Below are 18,890 nucleotides of genomic sequence, written 5' to 3' on the forward strand. Positions count from 1 at the left end.
TCAGCTGCAGAGAATCTCCAGCCATTTAAAGATTTAGTCTCAAATGCATTTCAAATAAAATACTTTTTGCAGGCAGTTTGGCCGGTAGAGGCGGGAGGAAATTCCACAGAAACCAGGGAAAAAATATATTTAAAATGCAAGATTGGGACATGGGACAAATCAATTCCTGCAACAAATGACACACTGACACTCAATCAGCCAACTCACTCCAGCCCATCAAATGATCACACATGTACTCGAGCAGAAAGACAACAAATGAAGGAGGAAGGAAAACTACTTCCTTGTTGTTCTGAATGCTGTAAAATATCACATGCAGAGCTTGAACAATGGACATAAGGTCTGAATCGTTCTGCTGCCCTTCACGGGAGCCTATTTAGATTGAAAAAGACAGAGCAGAGTATAATAATAAAGGCAGTGAACAGTCACCATCATACATTTACAATACGGTACAAGATTTAATAAATGTGAACAGTGACAACTGGACTCTGGAACACATCAGGGCACCTATGGCACCTAGTTTCATTGTGTCACTATGGATCCTCCATGTTTTAAAGTTAACTGTATGTTTAATGCACAAGTGTTCGTTGGATATTTTATTAGTTATCATATCTGCGCAGAATCCCATCACTCCAATTCCAGGGCATATTATCCATTTACATTTTTTTCTGACTAGATTTCCTTATAATTTTCTTTTTCCACTATTTGGTCATTATGTTATGGGGAATACTCTACCCATGACTCCCCCCCCCCCCCCCCTCCCCCCACCAGTCCCATGTGACCTTGTGTCAGGGTGAGGCTTGGGCCACCCAAGGTTGCGTCTGAGGGTTCAGTTGCTGCACAAGACCCGGAAGCCGCGCCTCGAAGTGTAGCAGAGCTGCCGGGGGTTTTTGGAGCCATGGACTACCAACAGAAATTGGCTGAGAAACTCACCATCCTCAATGAGAGAGGGAATGGTGTGCTAATACGTATGAACTACATTAAGAAGGTGAGAGACGGGAGAGCTCTAGTCGTGTGTCAACCGAAACGGAAAATAAGGAAGTTGGCTTTCATTTTATATTTTTGTTAGCTGAATCAAAATGTGTATCTGCTAAGTTATTCATCACTGTTTCATAATATTAATATATATTTTCAGATAAAAAGTGTGAGAAGAAAACAAAAGCCTGATTGTATAAAGAACATCTGCCTTTTTTCTAACAACCCAAAGACTCTTTAAAACTACTTGTCTGTAACACAGTTTGGATGCCAAATGCCAATAACAACCCACTAATAGGTCTCAGTCATGAAACTCTCCCGGAGCTGTGGAGATGAAGTGATGTGAGGTCATTTTAACATCTGTTTGCTCTTTATAACGGTGCCGTGGTTGTCAACTGGCTTGGTAGAAAAGACGGCACCATCTTCCAGCTGCAGCTGAACTTATTTTGTCAAAAAAGGAAGTGCAAACAGGAAGTCGGTCTGAGCTGTCAGTCACCTCAAACTGCAGCCATTCTGAGCTTCTGTGAAAACAGAAACTATCAGGTTGTCAAAGCAATAATGGAGAAATCCGATGGCATGCTTTGCTATTGGAAGGTGACTTCAGAGGTTGAACAGGTGTTGCTGTGGCAAGCATGAAATGGTACCCTCCTCTTGAGAAAATGTTTTGTGTCACAAAAAGCCCAATGTCCACACATTGGAATGTATTTTTACAGGAAAAGAAATATAAAATGACTGTCAAATTGTAATGCATTTAAAACCCTGAGCATGCTGAACGTGCATGTGTTTGGATTACAAAACTGTGAACTGCTGTCAACTTCTAAACAGCCATCGGTGGAGCTGTTGGCATCAACAATAGTATACAAGGTCACCCTGAAGGCGGCTGTTGAGGGAGGAGGGAATCGCATTATTACTGGCTCATCTAGATTCACTGACTTGCCTCTGACAAGGTTATCATTCTAACTACTGGCTAAATAATAGATGTAATAAAACCCCGTTTAAGGGATGTCATACTGCAAGACAGCAGGGCACAAAGATGTAATAAAAATTAAAGATTTATCTGCTAAAACATTCCCAAGTGAGATACAGTAAGACAAAATCCTGGTGCAAACTGATGAACTTAATCATTTCTTCTGTACAGATCTGTGCACAGCCAAAGACCAGACCGTCAATCCTGACAGATAAAGGCATGGAGCCTGCCGTCAAGTACATCAACAAGAAATTCCCCAACATTGACTCCAGAGGAAACATTGTAAGCATAGCTCTGATGACTTGTCATTTTAATGTGCTGTTTTGCGTTGAATGAATTTATTGATTTTGGATACTGACAAATATTTGACAAAGTACGGTGTTGCCACTAAAAATGTATGGCACCGGTAGACCGCAAGATTTAAGTTGTCATTTAACCTGACATTTAACATTTGCAGCAAAACCTGACCGGCATTCAGCGACAGAAATCTGAAGTGATGACGGCCACTGCAAGCTACTACGACTCCTTCCTGGATGTCATAGAGTTCAGGGTAATTTTTATTTGTCTCTGTTTTCTGTGGCTTTAAAATTTCAGATTTTGTTTGTCGGCTACAAGAACAGAAGAAGAAAACCCACCATTAATAAGAAGCACCTACATAAGCAAAAAGTGCAAAAATAAAGCAATGTAAAAAAATAATAAACATGCCTTATTCTTCACGTATAATAAGAGAAATGTGATTATCAAGGACAAAGTTGGATGTCTCTCCCTGTTTTCATGTGTGCAGCAGTCATCATTATGGGTTTTACACAATCACTTTAAATTTAGAGTCATTTATTGTGGTAAATATTGACTGATCACCTCCACATATTGAGGTATGTTTAGCGCTTTTGTCACACGTCCCTCCACATTTGAATGTGTGTGTGATGGTGGTTGGAGCCAGGCAAATGCATCACGAGCATTTGTAAGATTAAGAACAACTCAATCATTGTTATAGAAAGACGCATTCAATTTGCTACAGGAACGTAGAAAAACAAAAACGTGTTAAGAACTCACCCGAGGCATAATATGTGTTTAATCTCTTAATGTTCTGGTCTCTATTTTCTATCAGGACCATGTTTATGAGCTGTTGAACACCATTGATGCCTGTCAGTGCTTCTTTGACATTGTAAGTATTTGCTGTGGTGGCATTCTTCTTTGTTTAGTTCTTCTTTTCTTCCAATTCCCTCTGTCTCTTGTATCCTCCTCCCTCACATCGATCACCTGCATTTCCTCCCTCACTTACTTATTATCAGAATTAACGTGCATTCTGTATATCCTAATATATTTCACGCATCTGTGTAAAATTTATGCGAGCAATTCAAGCACACTGCTATGGTTCATCTGCAGAGAGCGACTCAAGGACATTTCTGTTACGTATACGGTAATGGTTGATTTGTTTGCTGCAATAAATGCTGTCATTGCCACAAATTTTTTTTTTTTTTTTTACTGCTGTTGTAACTCATTTTGCATTTAATCTTAACAGCCTTAAAATGACTTTGAATATACTTCTATTCGTACTGACACATAATATTAAAGTATTTTTATTTCCTAATCTTGTCTCCACTATGGGCTAATCCCCGTGGAAACAAGATTTAGAGGTTGGGAAAATGTACATTCCTAAATTGTTCACTATGCCTCTTTGCTATGACTAGAATATCTTTTTCTTTGTCAGCATAGTAATGCTTTTATTGCATTTGTTTTTTTTACAGGCTTGTAGGATGTGAGAGTTTTTATGAACAATATTTAGAGTGTATTGAAAAGAAGCCCTCATGAACACATGTTAATCATTTCAGACGGTCAACTTTGACTTTACGAAAAACTATTTGGATCTGATCGCCACCTACACATCTGTCATCATCATGCTCTCTCGCATTGATGAGAAGAAAGCATTGGTGGGGATGTACAACTGTGCCCATGAGATGACCAACGGCAGCAGGTAACAAGACAGAAAGTCATATAGGATATTATTAAAGTTAGATATATATTTTTCAATGTATTAGTGCATTACCTTACCTATCCATATTGTTATCTCAGCGTTGCTTAATAATCTATACTGTCATGGCTCCCGCAGTGACTCCTCCTACCCACGACTCAGCCAGATGTTTATGGAGTATGAACAGCCATGGAAGAAACTCACAGAGGAGTTTGGACCTCACACAAGGGTATCACGTTATACAGTATAGATGCACACACATTATTAATGACTTACTTTAATTGAGTTTAATGTTCATTTGGTTTGACTAAAATAATGGTGACACAGTGGGCTGTATTGTTATTGTTATTATGTGCCACTTTGTGTTGGCATTTCACATTTAAAATAACGTAATAATCAAATGAATGGACCAAGGTAGGAAGGAAGAATCAAAGGAACGATTGAGCAAACTAGCAAAACCACAGCCTTCCCTCTCTGCCCGTCTTCTAGTGTGTGACGACAGCACTGATGTCCCTGAAGATGGTCTACCCACGCAGGAACCTGGCAGCAGAGCAGTGGCGGAGCGCCCAGCTCCTCAGTCTCCTCAGTGCTCCAGCTGCCATGCTGGATCCGGCCTGCTGTGACACAGTGAGCCACCTCTTCCCTTTGTGTTTGACAGAGGGAGAAAGAAAGGGGAAGGGCATTTGTGTCCGAAATTATTTTTTTCCAGTCAAATCAGCCACAAATTATAGGTCTTCCTGCTGAAAGGCGCAATAACAGTGTATATATTGCCTTGTTCAGAGACGGCCCTCAGTGTCCCATTTCCCCTGTCCCTCCGTTAGAAAGCAATCATTTAGAAAATTATCTGTTTAATTGTGTTTGGGCGTCTCTCCTCCTCCCTGAACTTTCATTTCTAATGGTTTTTGGACAGTTCAGCCCTATCAGTGATCGTCGCTATTTGTTGAATAAGACCGTTACGGTTGTTATGATGTAACATGTATGATGTTGCCTGTTGCCCCATAATTAAAGAAACGCCGGCCTTGACATGAAAGGGACTTCCAGGCAGCGATTTATCTTATGAACAAATTTCAGCAACCCTTTTAAAGGCAATAGAGAATATTGATTTCTGGAGGGACTGGTCAGTATTTAGTTGGGGGTGGGAAAATATCCGTCATGTAAAAATATATTCGGGAAAGTGTTTTGAACAGTGATGAAAATACCGTTGTCTCCGGTAAGGTCGGAGTTTCAAGTTTGTCATTTCGTTGCACATGTAGTTAAAGTCATTTAGTGAACATGCAACAATTTGTGTGGTATTTGTGTTTTGGGTAATAGCCAGAACTACCATTTGATGAAACACAAAGCTACCATGGACCTTGGACCTTGGACCATTGACAATGACCATATCAATCATCCCATACTTTATCCCACGTTTCTGTGTTAGGTTATAGTGATTGTTTCTGTATTGTCATTTAATAAAGTTGTTGTTCACCACAGATGGCATTTGAATATCTATCTATGGAAGTGATGGAGCGATGGATCATTAGTAAGTATAACTCACTGTGATCAATAACTGTCTGCTTTGTCTGAAATGTGACCGCGCAGGGGAAAATCGTATGGAATTATGAATGTTTGGAGCGCTTTGTTTCAAGTAAAGTTGGTATTTAGTCACAAAATTCAAACGCTTCATACATATATTTATCCTCCGCCGTGGAGGTTATGTTTTCGCTGGCGTTGGTTTGTCTGTCTGTTGGCAACATAACTCTAAAAGTTATGGAAACAGCCTTAAGAGGAAATGTTGAGAATCATACCAGGAACAATTGTTCAAATATTGGTGATTATCCAGAAGAGATCCTGGATTATGTATCAGCTTGACATTTTTGGTAACATTGCAGTCAATGGAGCTTCAAAATTTGTTCCTCAATATCTCGTTTGATTATGGACCAATGTTTGTGGAATTTGAACCGGTCGTGTGGGGTGGGGGCCTCTATGTCACCACTGAAATTCATCTGGATCTGATCCAGAATGAGTACAGGAAAAAAAACATTTAATTGAACATTGAAAACCCCATTTACGGATATTTAGAACATTTTGGTGATGATCCAGATCACCATGTGGATGGTGTAAATCCAATTAGGGGGGGGGGGGATGAGCTGCTTGGCGGAGGTCTGTGCTCCCTAAGTTCTTTTCTAGTTAATTTGCTGTTGCTCATTTCTCTAAGCTTCTGCTATGTTATTATGATCATGTGCTTTTCTAGTTATATATGTATTCTTATACATTTTATAATAATCCTGATCATGTGTATAACAATATTGTTATATACAAGATCAGGATTATTATATTGTAGCATGAATTAAGTACTGTGGGGGGTAATAAACATTGTAACAGAATTTAATTTAACAGGTAGGAACCTTCTAACTTATCTTTAGGTTAACTTGTAATGAAAACATGTTGTACTCAGAACCAACAGGTGAAGCACTGAGATGTGTATCATAAATGTTACCGTCTGTGCTTCCTATAGTCGGCTTCCTGTTGTGCCACAGCAGTCTGAATTCAAACCAGGCCTCCCAGGACCTGTGGAAGATGGCTCTGCGGAGTGGCCTCAACCTCACCCTCACGAGAGGCGAGGTGCTCAACATCCACAAGGTGTCTGAGGACCTGCTGGACAGTCTCAAAGGGTATGCAAAGCTACACTGCTACAGGCTGTCCTCATCACATTGTGAGACATAGATGCATGAAAATGAAATCAAGGATGATGGGCAGTGGGAGCCAGGATTCCTGCAATAACCCAGAAAGTTACCAAGAGGGGAACTGCTTAAAATATAAGTCCAAGTTATTCTCGCATCATTGGCCAAGATTGAAGCGTTGAGATCTAAAATGATGAGATCAGCTACTTAACAATTGAAGTGCAAGTGTTACATGCAGTCATTTAAATAAATGCTGTAATTAATTTTAATAGCTACAGCAAGCGGGTTGCAGACATCAAGGAATGCCGTGATTATGCTGTGGTCAACAGGTGAGGCTGGCAGCGCCAGTATTTTGCTGCTTTTATTTAAAATGTCTTTATTATGCACTTGAAAATGAGCTCTGAGAACCAAATGTCCTTCTGAACTTCCTGTTGAACTGCTAGCGGAGCTATACACAGAGAGAGGAGGCACTTTCTGAGAGGCGCAATAAAGGAATTATACAGCGTTCTAGAGGATGAACCGGGACTTCTGGGACCAAAGGTAGGCATGCACTCAGGAGCACAACAGCTTTGCACTTTTGGACAGGATGATAAAATTCCTTTGGATGCTCCTTCACCTTATGTTGATCATCGATGTTAACAATCTTAACTGTGACATTGCTCTCTTTTCTTTGTGCCGATCCAGGCCCTGTTTGTCTTCATGGCGTTGTCCTTTTCCCGTGACGAGGTCCTGTGGCTCGTCAGACACTCCGAAAACATGCCAAAGACCAAGACACCCGAGGACTACATTGATAAGTAGGCCATATTTAGAGGATGTAAATCCCTTTATACATAGATGTAAAAATACAATTTATATATATTTTTTGTGGGGATGGGGGTTTCCCAGTCAGATGGCAGAACTACTCTTTTACATGGAGAAGCTGAGCAGTCTGATGAAAAAGCACAACCATGTAGTTCAGCGCTACCATGTCCAGTACCTGGCTCAGTTTGATGCCTTGGTTCTCAATGACACCATCCAGGTAAAAGCCATGAGCATGAATGATCAAATGTAATATGCAACACAAAATCCTATACGTGAGGCGCAGAGCAGGTAAAGCCGCAACCTTATTTGTCATTGAATGCACCCTTGAGTTCTTTCTTCAGTATTAGAAGAACCTTTTTTGGCCCCTCTGCAGAACATGTACGTATGTCCAGAAGAGGAGTCGGTCCTGATGAGTTCGTTCGTTTCCAGCCTGTCTGCACTTTCAGTCAAACAAGGTAATTGCAGCAATATGTTCCCTGATTTGTTCCTCAGTTGAAAATGCAACACTTTTAATTTAATTGGATCCAATTTTCCTCTGCAGTGGAAAATAAAGAGGAGTTTGACTTCAGAGCACTCAGACTGGACTGGTTACGACTGCAGGTAGATTTGTCGCCACAAATAAAGCATCAGCCGAAATGCAGTTATTCTAAAACATAATAGATGTCACCCTGAAGACCTCTTTTGGCGTCTCCTTCTAGGCCTACACAAGCGTGCACAAGGCAAATCTTCCAATAATGGACTACACTGACTTACCAAAGGTGATGAACCTGATTCAGTTTCACACTAGAATGGTGGACAGCGTGGAAGAACTTCTTCATGAGACGTCTGAGGTGTCCATCCTCGGGTGAGTTTGGTCTCGTCTCGTATTGCCTCGTCTCCTCTCTTTGATTCTCAAGTTGAAGTCTGGAATGATTTCCTTTCCAGTTTCTACCCGCGTGTCTTTGAGAAGATGTTTTACCAGAGCAGCGAGGAGATGACCATGAAGCGATACCTCCTGGCCTTCCCTTCCGTCTGTTCTCACTTCAGCCAATGTGGGCACCCTCTCTGCCCAGAAGAGGTCAGTGTTCAGTTGCCTGCTGGAAATGGCACTGATCAGCAGAAAAATGGAGAAACAGTCGATGCACTCTCTGTGGTTTTATTTCTTGTTGTGTCACCAACTAAATCTTGCCTCATGTCACATGCAAGTTGATCCTGTTTGAAACGGCTTCTTTAAAACTCATTCTATAATTGTTTGTGTGTGTGTGTGTAGTTAGAGGTAATGGAGAAACAGAGTCTACGCCTGTGTGTGACCTTCCTGGAGCAGATAGCCAAGCTGACCAGCAGTGTTGTGCTAGACATATGTGCTGAACAGTGCAACCTCGACGAACAGGTGACGTCTTATTTGATTTGATATCAAGTGAAGATTGATTTGCCAAAGTCTGCATCCAAATATAATCACTCCAGCCGTAGCTCGACATCAGTGGATTTAGCTATGTGCAGGACTGAATGTAGCCCCCCCTCCCCCACACCTCTCTGTCTTCAACCACAGTTTTTTATTTGATAATCCATTAGTTAAAGCCCAAGCACTGCGCCGAGACCATCAGCGCAGCTCACCACAGAAAACAAAAGAAGCAAGTGGCGAAGAAAGGAGCGATTCAGAAAGAGAAGCCAGGTGCTGAAAGCCTGAGGAAGGATCGAACCATCGTCACCAAGTCAGCTTCTTCTTTTTTTTTTTACTCGCCATCACTTTCTGTATTTATTTCACCTTTCCTGACACTCCAGTGATCATAGTAACATAGCAGAAGTTTAGAGAAATGAGCAACAGCAAATTAACTAGAAAAGAAGAGAGAGCACAGACCTCCGCCAAGCAGCTCATTCCCCTCATGATTAGATTTACACCATCCACATGGTGATCTGGATCATCACCACACGGTTCTAAATTGCTGAGTTATTTTAGAAGAAATAAGAAATATGTTATTATCTCCATACTTTTTCTGATGTTAATTTTAAAATTATTTATTTCACCCCATGATTCTTACCTTTTATTTGAGGCAGATTAATGTTCTGTGGCCTGCAAGGCAATATTTGTTCTGAACTGCATTACATTTCAAATTGATTCAGTTTGAGTGGAAAGGGATAAAACCAAGCTGCCACCAATGCCACCTCTGCATGAAAATCAGTTGTCTGGCAGCACATTTTAAGTTGTACTTTCCAAAATTGTATCCTCTGTACAGTTACTGTTGGATATTCACTTACTCATTAATTCAGTCAGGAGGGAGAGCAATCCTATCTCCTGTCCTCCTCTCAGCTTCCCTCTCTCCTGGCTCAGTTTGGACATGTTTCACAATTCCCATCATGATTAATTATATCCATACAAAAACACAACCTTCCTTCATTTTTATCAAAACATTTGTACAAAATTCCTCAGGCATCCTTGCCTCTTCTCCTTCTCTCTCCCTCACCTCCTAGCGTGGATAAAATGCATCTGATCCTGACGGAGCTCTGCTCCTGCTACAGCCTCTGCAGTGACTTTATCGTCTTCGATCACATCGTCGTGCCTACAGAGTTCCTCATTTCACATCTGGAGATACGACTCTCTGAGTAAGCTGCATGGGGATGGGGACATCATTGTATTTGTCTCAATAAATTAATAAGTCATGTAGGCATATAATTAAACAGTCCCTGAGGTGACATTTGCCAAATCATTAGTTTCCTACGCACCAGAAGATATCTCATTTGAGCCAGACACGTCTGGAATGTTTTCTCATTATCAAATCAGCGGCGACTTAATCTAAGATGATTTTCCATTGTCTGACACAAGCAACCACATTCATGAATATAAGATCAATTTGTTCATGTACTATTCTTTCATTTAGCAGTGAGAAAATATGATGCACAGTTGTACCAGATCATTCTAACTCAGAGGCATCATTGGCTTGTTGCTCACCTCCCGTCCAGTGCGGAGACGTCTGTGTTGAAAAGGGGCGGCTGAAATGACAGCATACTTACGAAATCGTAAAGGCATCTCAAGCTGCATTCCCTCCAGAGCAGATTTTTACTCACTCCACGCCCTCATGACAGACGTGAAATCATTTAGACCTTGTCACCAGTGAAATGTCTCCTCTATCACTCTAACTGCTAGTCCTATTTGTTCTAATATCCATTATGCCACTGCCTTGCTCTGTGTCATTTCGGGGCTGGTATTTAGATTAAGGAGTGGTGCCAGGGCAACCTAACGTTTCTGTGTTCATGTTCTGCTTAGTCTCTTTGTCATAGCTGATGATTCTCTCCCTTCGTCACGTTAAAATTTGTAACCATTGAGCAGCACAAAACTCACAGAGATTGCTTCTATCCATGACCGTCAATTCTAAATACAGCCTAGTTAGAGGGAAATAGAGAGATAGTTCAGCGTCCTGATGGGAAAAATAAATAAATAAAACTGGAAGGAAGCCCTGGAGCAGTGAATGTGCTGACCTAATGAGAATATAACAGCACACTGCCATGGATCGTTTAAGTAGGTTTATGGTCCCATCTGTCCACCCGCTATCCACTCTGGCATGATGATAACTGACGCTGGTTAAACATGTTTTCCCAGGGTCATCGTGAGAATGGCCAATTACAACCAGACCACCCAGGAGATAGCCCGCCCTTCGGACCTGCTGGCAGGGCTGAGAGCCTATACTGCCAGCCTGCACAGCCTCTCGAGCTACATCAACGTGGACGTCACCCGTCTGGTGAAGAACGTCCTGCTGCAGCAAACGCAGCCACTGGATTCACACGGAGGACAGACAGTTACAACCCTCTACACAAACTGGTATGTGGAAATATACCAGGAAATATATCCTGCTTCACTGATACATGCCATCATTCACATGCATAAAATACATCAAGTAGCACACATGAAAGTATTTCCTCTGTTAGATTTGCTCTCTCTTCCTGGTTCCTGTCTTTCTTCATCGCTCGGGTTTGTTTTGTTTTCTTGTTTTTTCCGGGGTCTCAGGTTCCTGGAGAGTCTCCTGCGACAGGCCAGCATTGCTGTCATCATTCACTGTCCTACAATGCATTGCTTTGTCAACCAGACCACAGACAGCGAGCCAGGATTCAGAGCAGAGGAGTTTTCAGATGTGTCAGGTCGGCTCCAGTTTAATTACGGTTAATTAACCTGCAGCTTGCGTCAACCTGCCCAAATCGACCGTTTGGTACATGTGGACCCTTTTTCATTTTGTGGCATGCTGCATCGTAGCAGTTTAGATGTCAATACTCAGTGACATGAAGGAGACAGTATCCATAGCAACAACTATAACTTCTATGAGAGGTTTACTAAGACCCAGAAAACATTTTGTGGTGCATTTGTGGGTGTAAGATCCTGCTTTCAGAAATGTAGTTGCGTGCAAACACATTTTTTTTTTATGAAAATGTTTTACTGACAGATGAAAAGATATCACAAAGCCCTGAAAACGACAGGTTTCCTCCACGTTCGTGTTGCAGACACCTCATTTTACAGTTGAATCCTGAACTTCCATCGTCCTTTCGGCTTTTAACGATCTCGGTCTGCAGATTCCAAAAAGGCAGATTGCAGATCGCTTTCTCTCCTTTGAAACCACATGCAGAGGGAGAATTATTGCTCAAGAGGATGTGGAGCTTGTTATTGTAATGCCTGCGGTGTTGTCTTTCACTCTACCTGACATGCCGTTTATTCTGACACCGCCTGGCTAATGTAAGGTTCAGTATCTTTTTTTTTTTTGTCTCCCTGGCTCCTCTTCCTTTGCTTTGTAACCATTCCAACAGCCCTCCCCCACACAGCCTTCCCACTTGACTCTACAATATCTTGTGGGAGCGCCTTCTTGTGACTGTAATAAGGCAAGCACAGGCACACATTGAACATTACACACACACCTTCACTCAGTTATTGTACAGAACATTGGAGATGACTGTGCGGCAACAGACGCCCCCTCGCAACGTCATCATGGTCGTCTATATTTACACTGTAGAGAAATATCTTCCTGCCTTGCAGTGACTCAGTCGCCGATCCATTAACCACCTCCAATTTTAAACCACCCATGTCCTTCGCCATCCATATTCAGGAAGAGATATTTAGCTGGGTGAAACTCTGAAAGCTGCACTGGTGTCTGTTTCATTGACACAGAATCTGATTACGGTCCTTTTGTGGCTTCATCTCCTAAAGGTGTCACGTGTATTTTTGTCATGCTTTGTGTAAGAATCATGTCAACTCTTTCCCGCTTGATCCACATTTCTTGCTATCATGTATTTTTGTGCATGTTTGGCTGTTTGACATCAACTTTAGTTTAAGCTTCTGTTTTATCCAACTCCTTCCAGCCTCCAATCCTTAGATTCTTCTTATCACCTTCTGAACAGAGTTACAAGCCCTTGCAGAGATAATTGGTTCCTACGGCCTGAAGTTCATGAGTGACAACCTGATGTGGCACATCACCTCTCAAGTCAGTGAGCTAAAGGTAGAGTACAACGTGAAAGGTGCTGATTCCTGGCTCGCTGGATGCAAATGACAAAAACTGACAATTGTTATAGGAGAACTGAAACAAACTGAAAGCTCTGAGTCCAGCCATACTTCTTCAGAAGTGATGCTGCAGCTCTGACTGAAGATGGTTATATGACTCATTTTTTCTGTTTCTGTTAGAAACTGGTGATTGAGAATATGGACATCCTGGTACAGATGAAGAACAACTTTGATAAACCCGAGGAAATGGCCAGTCTTAAAAAGAGACTAACAGGTGATAAATGGAGGAATGGAAAAAAAGGTGTAAAAAAAAAAGTGACAGCAATTTACATAATGGAAGAGAGAAGAGCAACGATAGTTGCAGAGATCCAGTTTTTAGTCAGAGGAGACATACAGCATCCTCTTTTCCCTGATTTTTATCTCTGTTTTATTTGACTTCCAGGTGGAGAAAATGCACTGAAGAGGATGACTATCATTGGTGTGATCCTGTCCTTCAGATCAATGACGAAGGACTGCCTGAATGATGTAATGTTCACCAAAAGATGAAGAAAATAATCCTGTTTGATATGTCGATGAGATAGTTTGTATTGTGGTGTAACTGCAACAGTTTAGAGGGTATATTGCTCACATGTATCCACACATCATACATGTATGACATCTTGTATGTACACGCACAAATCCCTTCATTTGACCTATGTTCTATATCTGAATCTTGTGAAGACACATTAGTCACTCCTGAGATGCAGTTGAAGGAAGAATGTGAATAAGAAGATTATTGTTTGACATTTTTATTAATTTACTAGAAATATGACTTATTAAATGTTACTGTGCAAAACAGATGCTACCGGTAATTATTAACCCTATCTATGTTTATGCTCACTTTAAATATTCAGGGTTTATGATTTTAAAAAAAATGGACGTCAAAGCACATTACAACATGAATTAGTGAAAAAGAGAATTTAATTACAGAATAATTATTCAGTCATTCATTCTAATTTTATTTTAACTTGAACATGTATTGAGTTTGAGTCCTAAGTTGTATGCAATATAACCCTGTATAAAACTAACTATAGACAAATCTATCAACAGCCTCTTACAGATACATTGATTATTTATTCCTTAGTTCATTAAATACTGTAAATCTCAAAGAAAACTGTTCTTGTCATATCGAGATCTTTTCTCATTGATATTTTGCCATATAATCCTGTAATCTAGGTATTGTGGAAGCATTGCCCGTATCTGATGGGTCCTTTTGAGTGCCTGAGACACATCATCTCGCCTGACGATGACATCAAGGTAAGCAACAGCTTTTACTTTGTGAAAACCACGCTGAAATAAGCACATCAATATCCTGATGTCCCACAGGAATTTAAGGCAGAAAGAGTTTCCATGAGCAGCAATCATGGCAATAAAGTTAAAGTTTATTAATATTTCCACGGAACTATTTTATTTTGCGGGAATGTAGGTCAAAGGCATATTATTGCATTTGCATTCATTGACATATATTTACATTTAAGATGCTGGGGAACTGACGGATTGGAAGTTAACCATGCAGACTAAACTACAGTGCAATATGCGGCATAAATTAATTTATTTAGACGGTGTCCACCAGTCGAGCTGAGTGGGAGAGTTGAACACAAACAAATGTTTTATATTCTCTAGTACCAAACAAATAAAATTCCTTATCTCCCTCTGGAGCAATCTTTCTGCCCCACAGCCTCCTCCCACCCTTACTTACGTCTGGCATGACAGTTGTGCCACAGTTGAGGCCAGGATAACCCCAAAGACGTCAGCAGCCCTCTTATGCCTCCGTGAGAGAAACTCTGATCGCTGCTTCAACATCACACCCTAAACCACATCAGTGGAAACATTCAGCCTACACAGGCCAACCATGTACAAACCATGCACAAAACCAGAAATAGGGCAAGCCCCAAACCCGGGCATCAAGACAAAGACACCCATCACTTATTCGCTCCTGAGAGAACTCCAGCAGCTGCTGCATGCAATGCCGAGCGCAGGCTAGCGTCCTACTGTGTGCGCTTCTATTATTTCTCAGGATGAAATAACACAAAAGTAGTAAAATGCTAAAAAAAAAAAAACAATTGCATTGGGGAAGAAAAAGAAGCTTCCTGTCAGCATAAATTAACTCTTCACTGCAGAGGCCATACATACTCTAGTAGCTAAAGTAAATTTATGCTTTATGGACCTACAGGTGACCCTAAGTGTATTTGAGCTGGTTTCTGCTGCAGGATGTACATGCGATATTGATCCAGCCCTTGTTGCAGCTATCAGCAACTTGCATTCAGGTAATACTAAAACTCCTAGTGAAAGTTGAGATATAACCATCAGCAGTGTTAATCTTTTCATTGTTGTATTCTTTTTAGATAACATATCAGTTGATGAGGAGTATAAGCTTTCCTGTTTGCTGCTGGTCTATGTTGCTGTGTCCCTGCCCACCCTGGCCCTGGACCCCAATTCTTTCTACAGCCGAGAATATGGAGGTGCATGTTCATTCATTCATTCATTTCTGGCAGCTACAAACCCCTTAACAGCAAATAGAGTACAGGCAGCCCCCGACTAAACACTAATCATGATCTTCCAGGAGGTATTTAAAAGCCATTGATAGTGTCCACTTGAAAACGCAAGGCTTGTTATAGCATTGCTGTTTAATGCTTTCCAGTCTGACTGATGTGGTCTGAGGAAAGCATGTTGGATAATGAGGAACACGTTTCTGCTGAAAGACGTTTGTTTACAGATAACTTGGGCTGATGTGCACTGGTACAGTTACTCTTGGAATGAGGCCTACTGACCCCAAACACTTGGCTTCAAGCCTGGACTGCAACATTAGGAGCAGCAGATTGCCGAGATTTCTATCAAAGCTCGGGCTCGAGATTGTTGTAGAATATTCAGTCTTAATTTCCCACTCGCTTGTTTGAAATAGATTTATCCCTGGATACAGGTCATTAAGTAATACTTTTTTTTATGGAAACATCCTCTCTGGAGTCAAGTTTCAGGATAATTTTATTTTTACCTTTTTACTTTTTTTTCTCAGGCCACAACAACAACCTCCACTGTTTAGCTACGGCTATCAATCAGTTGGCTGCTGCCATGTTCACTGTTCAGAACAAAAATATCAAGCAGCACCTTAACGAGTTTGTCCTGGTAAGTGGAAAAACATTCTTACATTTTTATTTACATTCAAATTGAGTTAATACAAGAAGACCAAACAGTGGATCAAAGATTAAGATTGGTAGGGAATTCGATGGTCTATATTTATATATATTTTTTTTAATGGTTTTACATTTTCTAAATATTTCCCAAAAATATGTTTCAGTTGAATAGAAATAAAAAACGTAATAAATTACTTCTTGATAAATTTGGAGAATTTAATCAGTCTATATGGTATACGGTTGATGTCTTCTTCAGATGCAGTATTTAAAGTCAGTGTTATGCAGATGATGCACAGTTTTATGTACGATTTAAACCTGCTGACCTTATGTTGAGCTCCCTATACAGGACAGTCTGTCTAATATTGGACATATTACATTTCCTTCCTTACTTAAAGTATGTCAACTCTTGTCATTAGGCCCCAGTTATGACTCTGCAAACTACCATATACTATTTAAAGAAATGTTGGTGCCATATTTATAAATATTTAGATTTGGAGTAAAATGCAATACGCCTTGGCCATCTTCATAACATTGCAAAAAATAGAGAAATACACATTTGTTAGTTAGAGATGCAGAAATTGTCCAGGCATTACAGACTTCTGAACATAATCAAAAATGTTAATCATATTATAGAAACTTGGTTACAAAACTTTTGATCACTTGGTTTTTCATTGTTCTGGCTGTGACTTCCCCCTCAAATTCTGAGGGTACAAAGAGACATATTAGAATATTTAAATTATAGCGCTTTGGCTTTCTATGTTTGATCTGCTTCAACTTTCTGCTGTCCCACAGCTGGCCTCCTCCACCCTGCTTCAGTTGGGTCAAAATGTGGAGAAAATGGAATGCAAAAACCGGGAGTCCATCTACCTGCTTCTACACATGGTAAGCTCTGCACATTATTTTCAAATTTACAAAGCTTCCGTAGGTTTGTAAAACCATTTACTAATCACCGGGTTTTCTCCACGATGAACCATGATGATTATGTATGATAGCATGTACTCTGTAGTGGCCTTTTCCTTATCATTAATTATATATATAAAAAACATTAAGAGCATCCTGCAAAACCTTTATAATAATTATGGATATTTTAAAATGGAACTAAAATATTGAGTAATTATATTTTTCCCCTCAACACATACTGTACAACTGTTTGCATTATTGCATTAACACTGATGTAATCATGTAATCAACAAAACTCATTAAGATGCAAAAATGAATTGATTCTCAAATAATTGCCTGTGTTATTTTCAAGCGTGCTATATTTTCTTACTGTTACAATGTAACCATTTGTCAACTTGACTGTTACAAGTAGAGCCATTGCACAGGCCCTGCATAAATCATGTGCCTGAAATATGCAGTGCTCAATCCAAGATTTGACCAATTATCTCCTGGACTTGGGGAGCTTCTGCTAAAAACTACAATTCCCACTTTATTTATTCTTCTCAATTAATTAAGTGATTTTTTTTAGGATTACGTACATCTTTAGTCGAATGGGCCTGTATATTTCACACAAAAATAAATGAATAGAAAATGAATACATGAACTAAACATTTTTTTAAATTATCTTTCACCTCTGTATCAGATTGTGGAAGAATCTCCATTCTTGAGTCAAGACATGCTGGAGAGCTGCTTCCCATATGTTCTGCTTCGTAATGCCTACAGAGAGGTGTACCGGTCCTTCATCGTCACTCTGGGTTGAAGACTGGTGTAAATTAGTGTATCCAAGAGATTATTAATCCTGTAATGCAAAGTGTATCATATTAGTATTTGAGACATCTACATTCTAAGTGTTAATTTTTTTTCTGAAAGACTAGATGTATAGGCCAAAAATTCTGGATGTTCCAAAAATTATACAAACTAAAACTCATGAAAGCTAATTATTTTGTATATACTTTTTTATTCCGATAAAACAATTTTTTGAAAAAGAATAACAAATTATTTTCTGCCAATTAATTAATTGTTCAGGATTTACATTCTTATTAATTCAGTCTGCTATTTGTAGAAGTCTGCACATTGACACCATGGCTTTTCTAGTTAATAATATTGTTTCCTGTTAGTCAGCTCTCATTTTAACCACATTACATGCCACTAACAGAAGACCTTCATTTCATGACACTCATCTGTCATTATTATAGTGTAAATGAATTATTGGGACATTATTAATAATAGCTTCAATGCTATGCAGATACATTTTCTCTATCATACCATTTCTATCAAGTATTTCATGTTGTAATCAAAACACATCTATGAATTTCTTTCAATGTATTATTGTATTAATACTAGGTGAAATATACTGTATGAATAAAGCTGATCTGTTTAGTCCATCCTTCACACTTGTCTTTCTACCCGGATGACAATCTTATACTATTTTAAGTACAATTATGTACAATTTAAAAGATGGACTCCAGTTTTGCAAAACCAAAAGGGTTGAACGTAATTATAGATACCCCTTTATGAATATATTTATTGTGCAAAGCCCTGTCCTTATCTTCCTGTTTTTCTAACTTTCTTCTGTCTCATTTTACTCCTCCCTTTTCTCCCTATTCTGCAGCTGTACCAGTTTGGTTGCCACACTGGAGATATGGATATTCAGTGTGCATAACATGTGTGTGTGTGCGCGCATGTAGGTGTGTGTGTGTGTGTGTGTGTGTGTTTGTGCGTGCGTGCTTGCTTGAAAAGACCCAGCCTTCTTACAAAAACTCAAGAGGTTCAATTCCCATTGCAGGGAAATGAATGTAATGATGAGCGTTCATGCATGTGTAAACCACATGAGAGCTCATAGAAACAAGTTACCACCAAGCCACGCACTAAATATGACCTAAAACTGTCCAATCAACAGACTAGAATAGACGAGAATAGTTAGTTATGTGCTTAAATGCATTTCAGTATG

General features: G+C 39.9%; 1 protein-coding gene across 1 annotated transcript; it reads left to right on the forward strand.

Moving 5' to 3' along the window:
- The first annotated feature begins 895 nt into the window (after positions 1 to 895).
- Positions 896 to 18,306, forward strand: nckap1l (NCK associated protein 1 like). The gene is made up of 31 exons (XM_068742330.1): positions 896 to 985; positions 2,111 to 2,221; positions 2,397 to 2,489; positions 3,048 to 3,104; positions 3,772 to 3,914; positions 4,050 to 4,140; positions 4,401 to 4,538; positions 5,385 to 5,433; positions 6,409 to 6,565; positions 6,847 to 6,903; positions 7,018 to 7,114; positions 7,259 to 7,368; positions 7,460 to 7,592; positions 7,749 to 7,830; positions 7,917 to 7,975; positions 8,074 to 8,219; positions 8,300 to 8,432; positions 8,625 to 8,744; positions 8,927 to 9,066; positions 9,824 to 9,955; positions 10,950 to 11,168; positions 11,355 to 11,485; positions 12,731 to 12,828; positions 13,011 to 13,104; positions 13,273 to 13,355; positions 14,046 to 14,126; positions 15,043 to 15,136; positions 15,215 to 15,331; positions 15,883 to 15,992; positions 16,793 to 16,882; positions 17,583 to 18,306. Exons 1-31 carry the CDS (start codon positions 896 to 898, stop codon positions 17,697 to 17,699), a joined length of 3,372 nt encoding a protein of 1,123 aa, XP_068598431.1. The 3' UTR covers positions 17,700 to 18,306.
- The last annotated feature ends 584 nt before the right edge of the window (positions 18,307 to 18,890 follow it).

Source organism: Brachionichthys hirsutus, chromosome 8 (assembly GCF_040956055.1).
Source record: "Brachionichthys hirsutus isolate HB-005 chromosome 8, CSIRO-AGI_Bhir_v1, whole genome shotgun sequence".
NCBI classification, from domain to species: Eukaryota; Metazoa; Chordata; class Actinopteri; order Lophiiformes; family Brachionichthyidae; genus Brachionichthys; species Brachionichthys hirsutus.

Excerpts from the sequence above, each read along its gene's own strand:
- nckap1l (XM_068742330.1), top strand. The coding sequence starts at position 896 with ATGGACTACCAACAGAAATTGGCTGAGAAACTCACCATCCTCAATGAG. Across the intron at positions 9,956-10,949 it reads CTGGAGATACGACTCTCTGA|GGTCATCGTGAGAATGGCCA; the intron begins GTAAGCTGCATG and ends ATGTTTTCCCAG. Across the intron at positions 11,486-12,730 it reads GGAGTTTTCAGATGTGTCAG|AGTTACAAGCCCTTGCAGAG; the intron begins GTCGGCTCCAGT and ends CCTTCTGAACAG.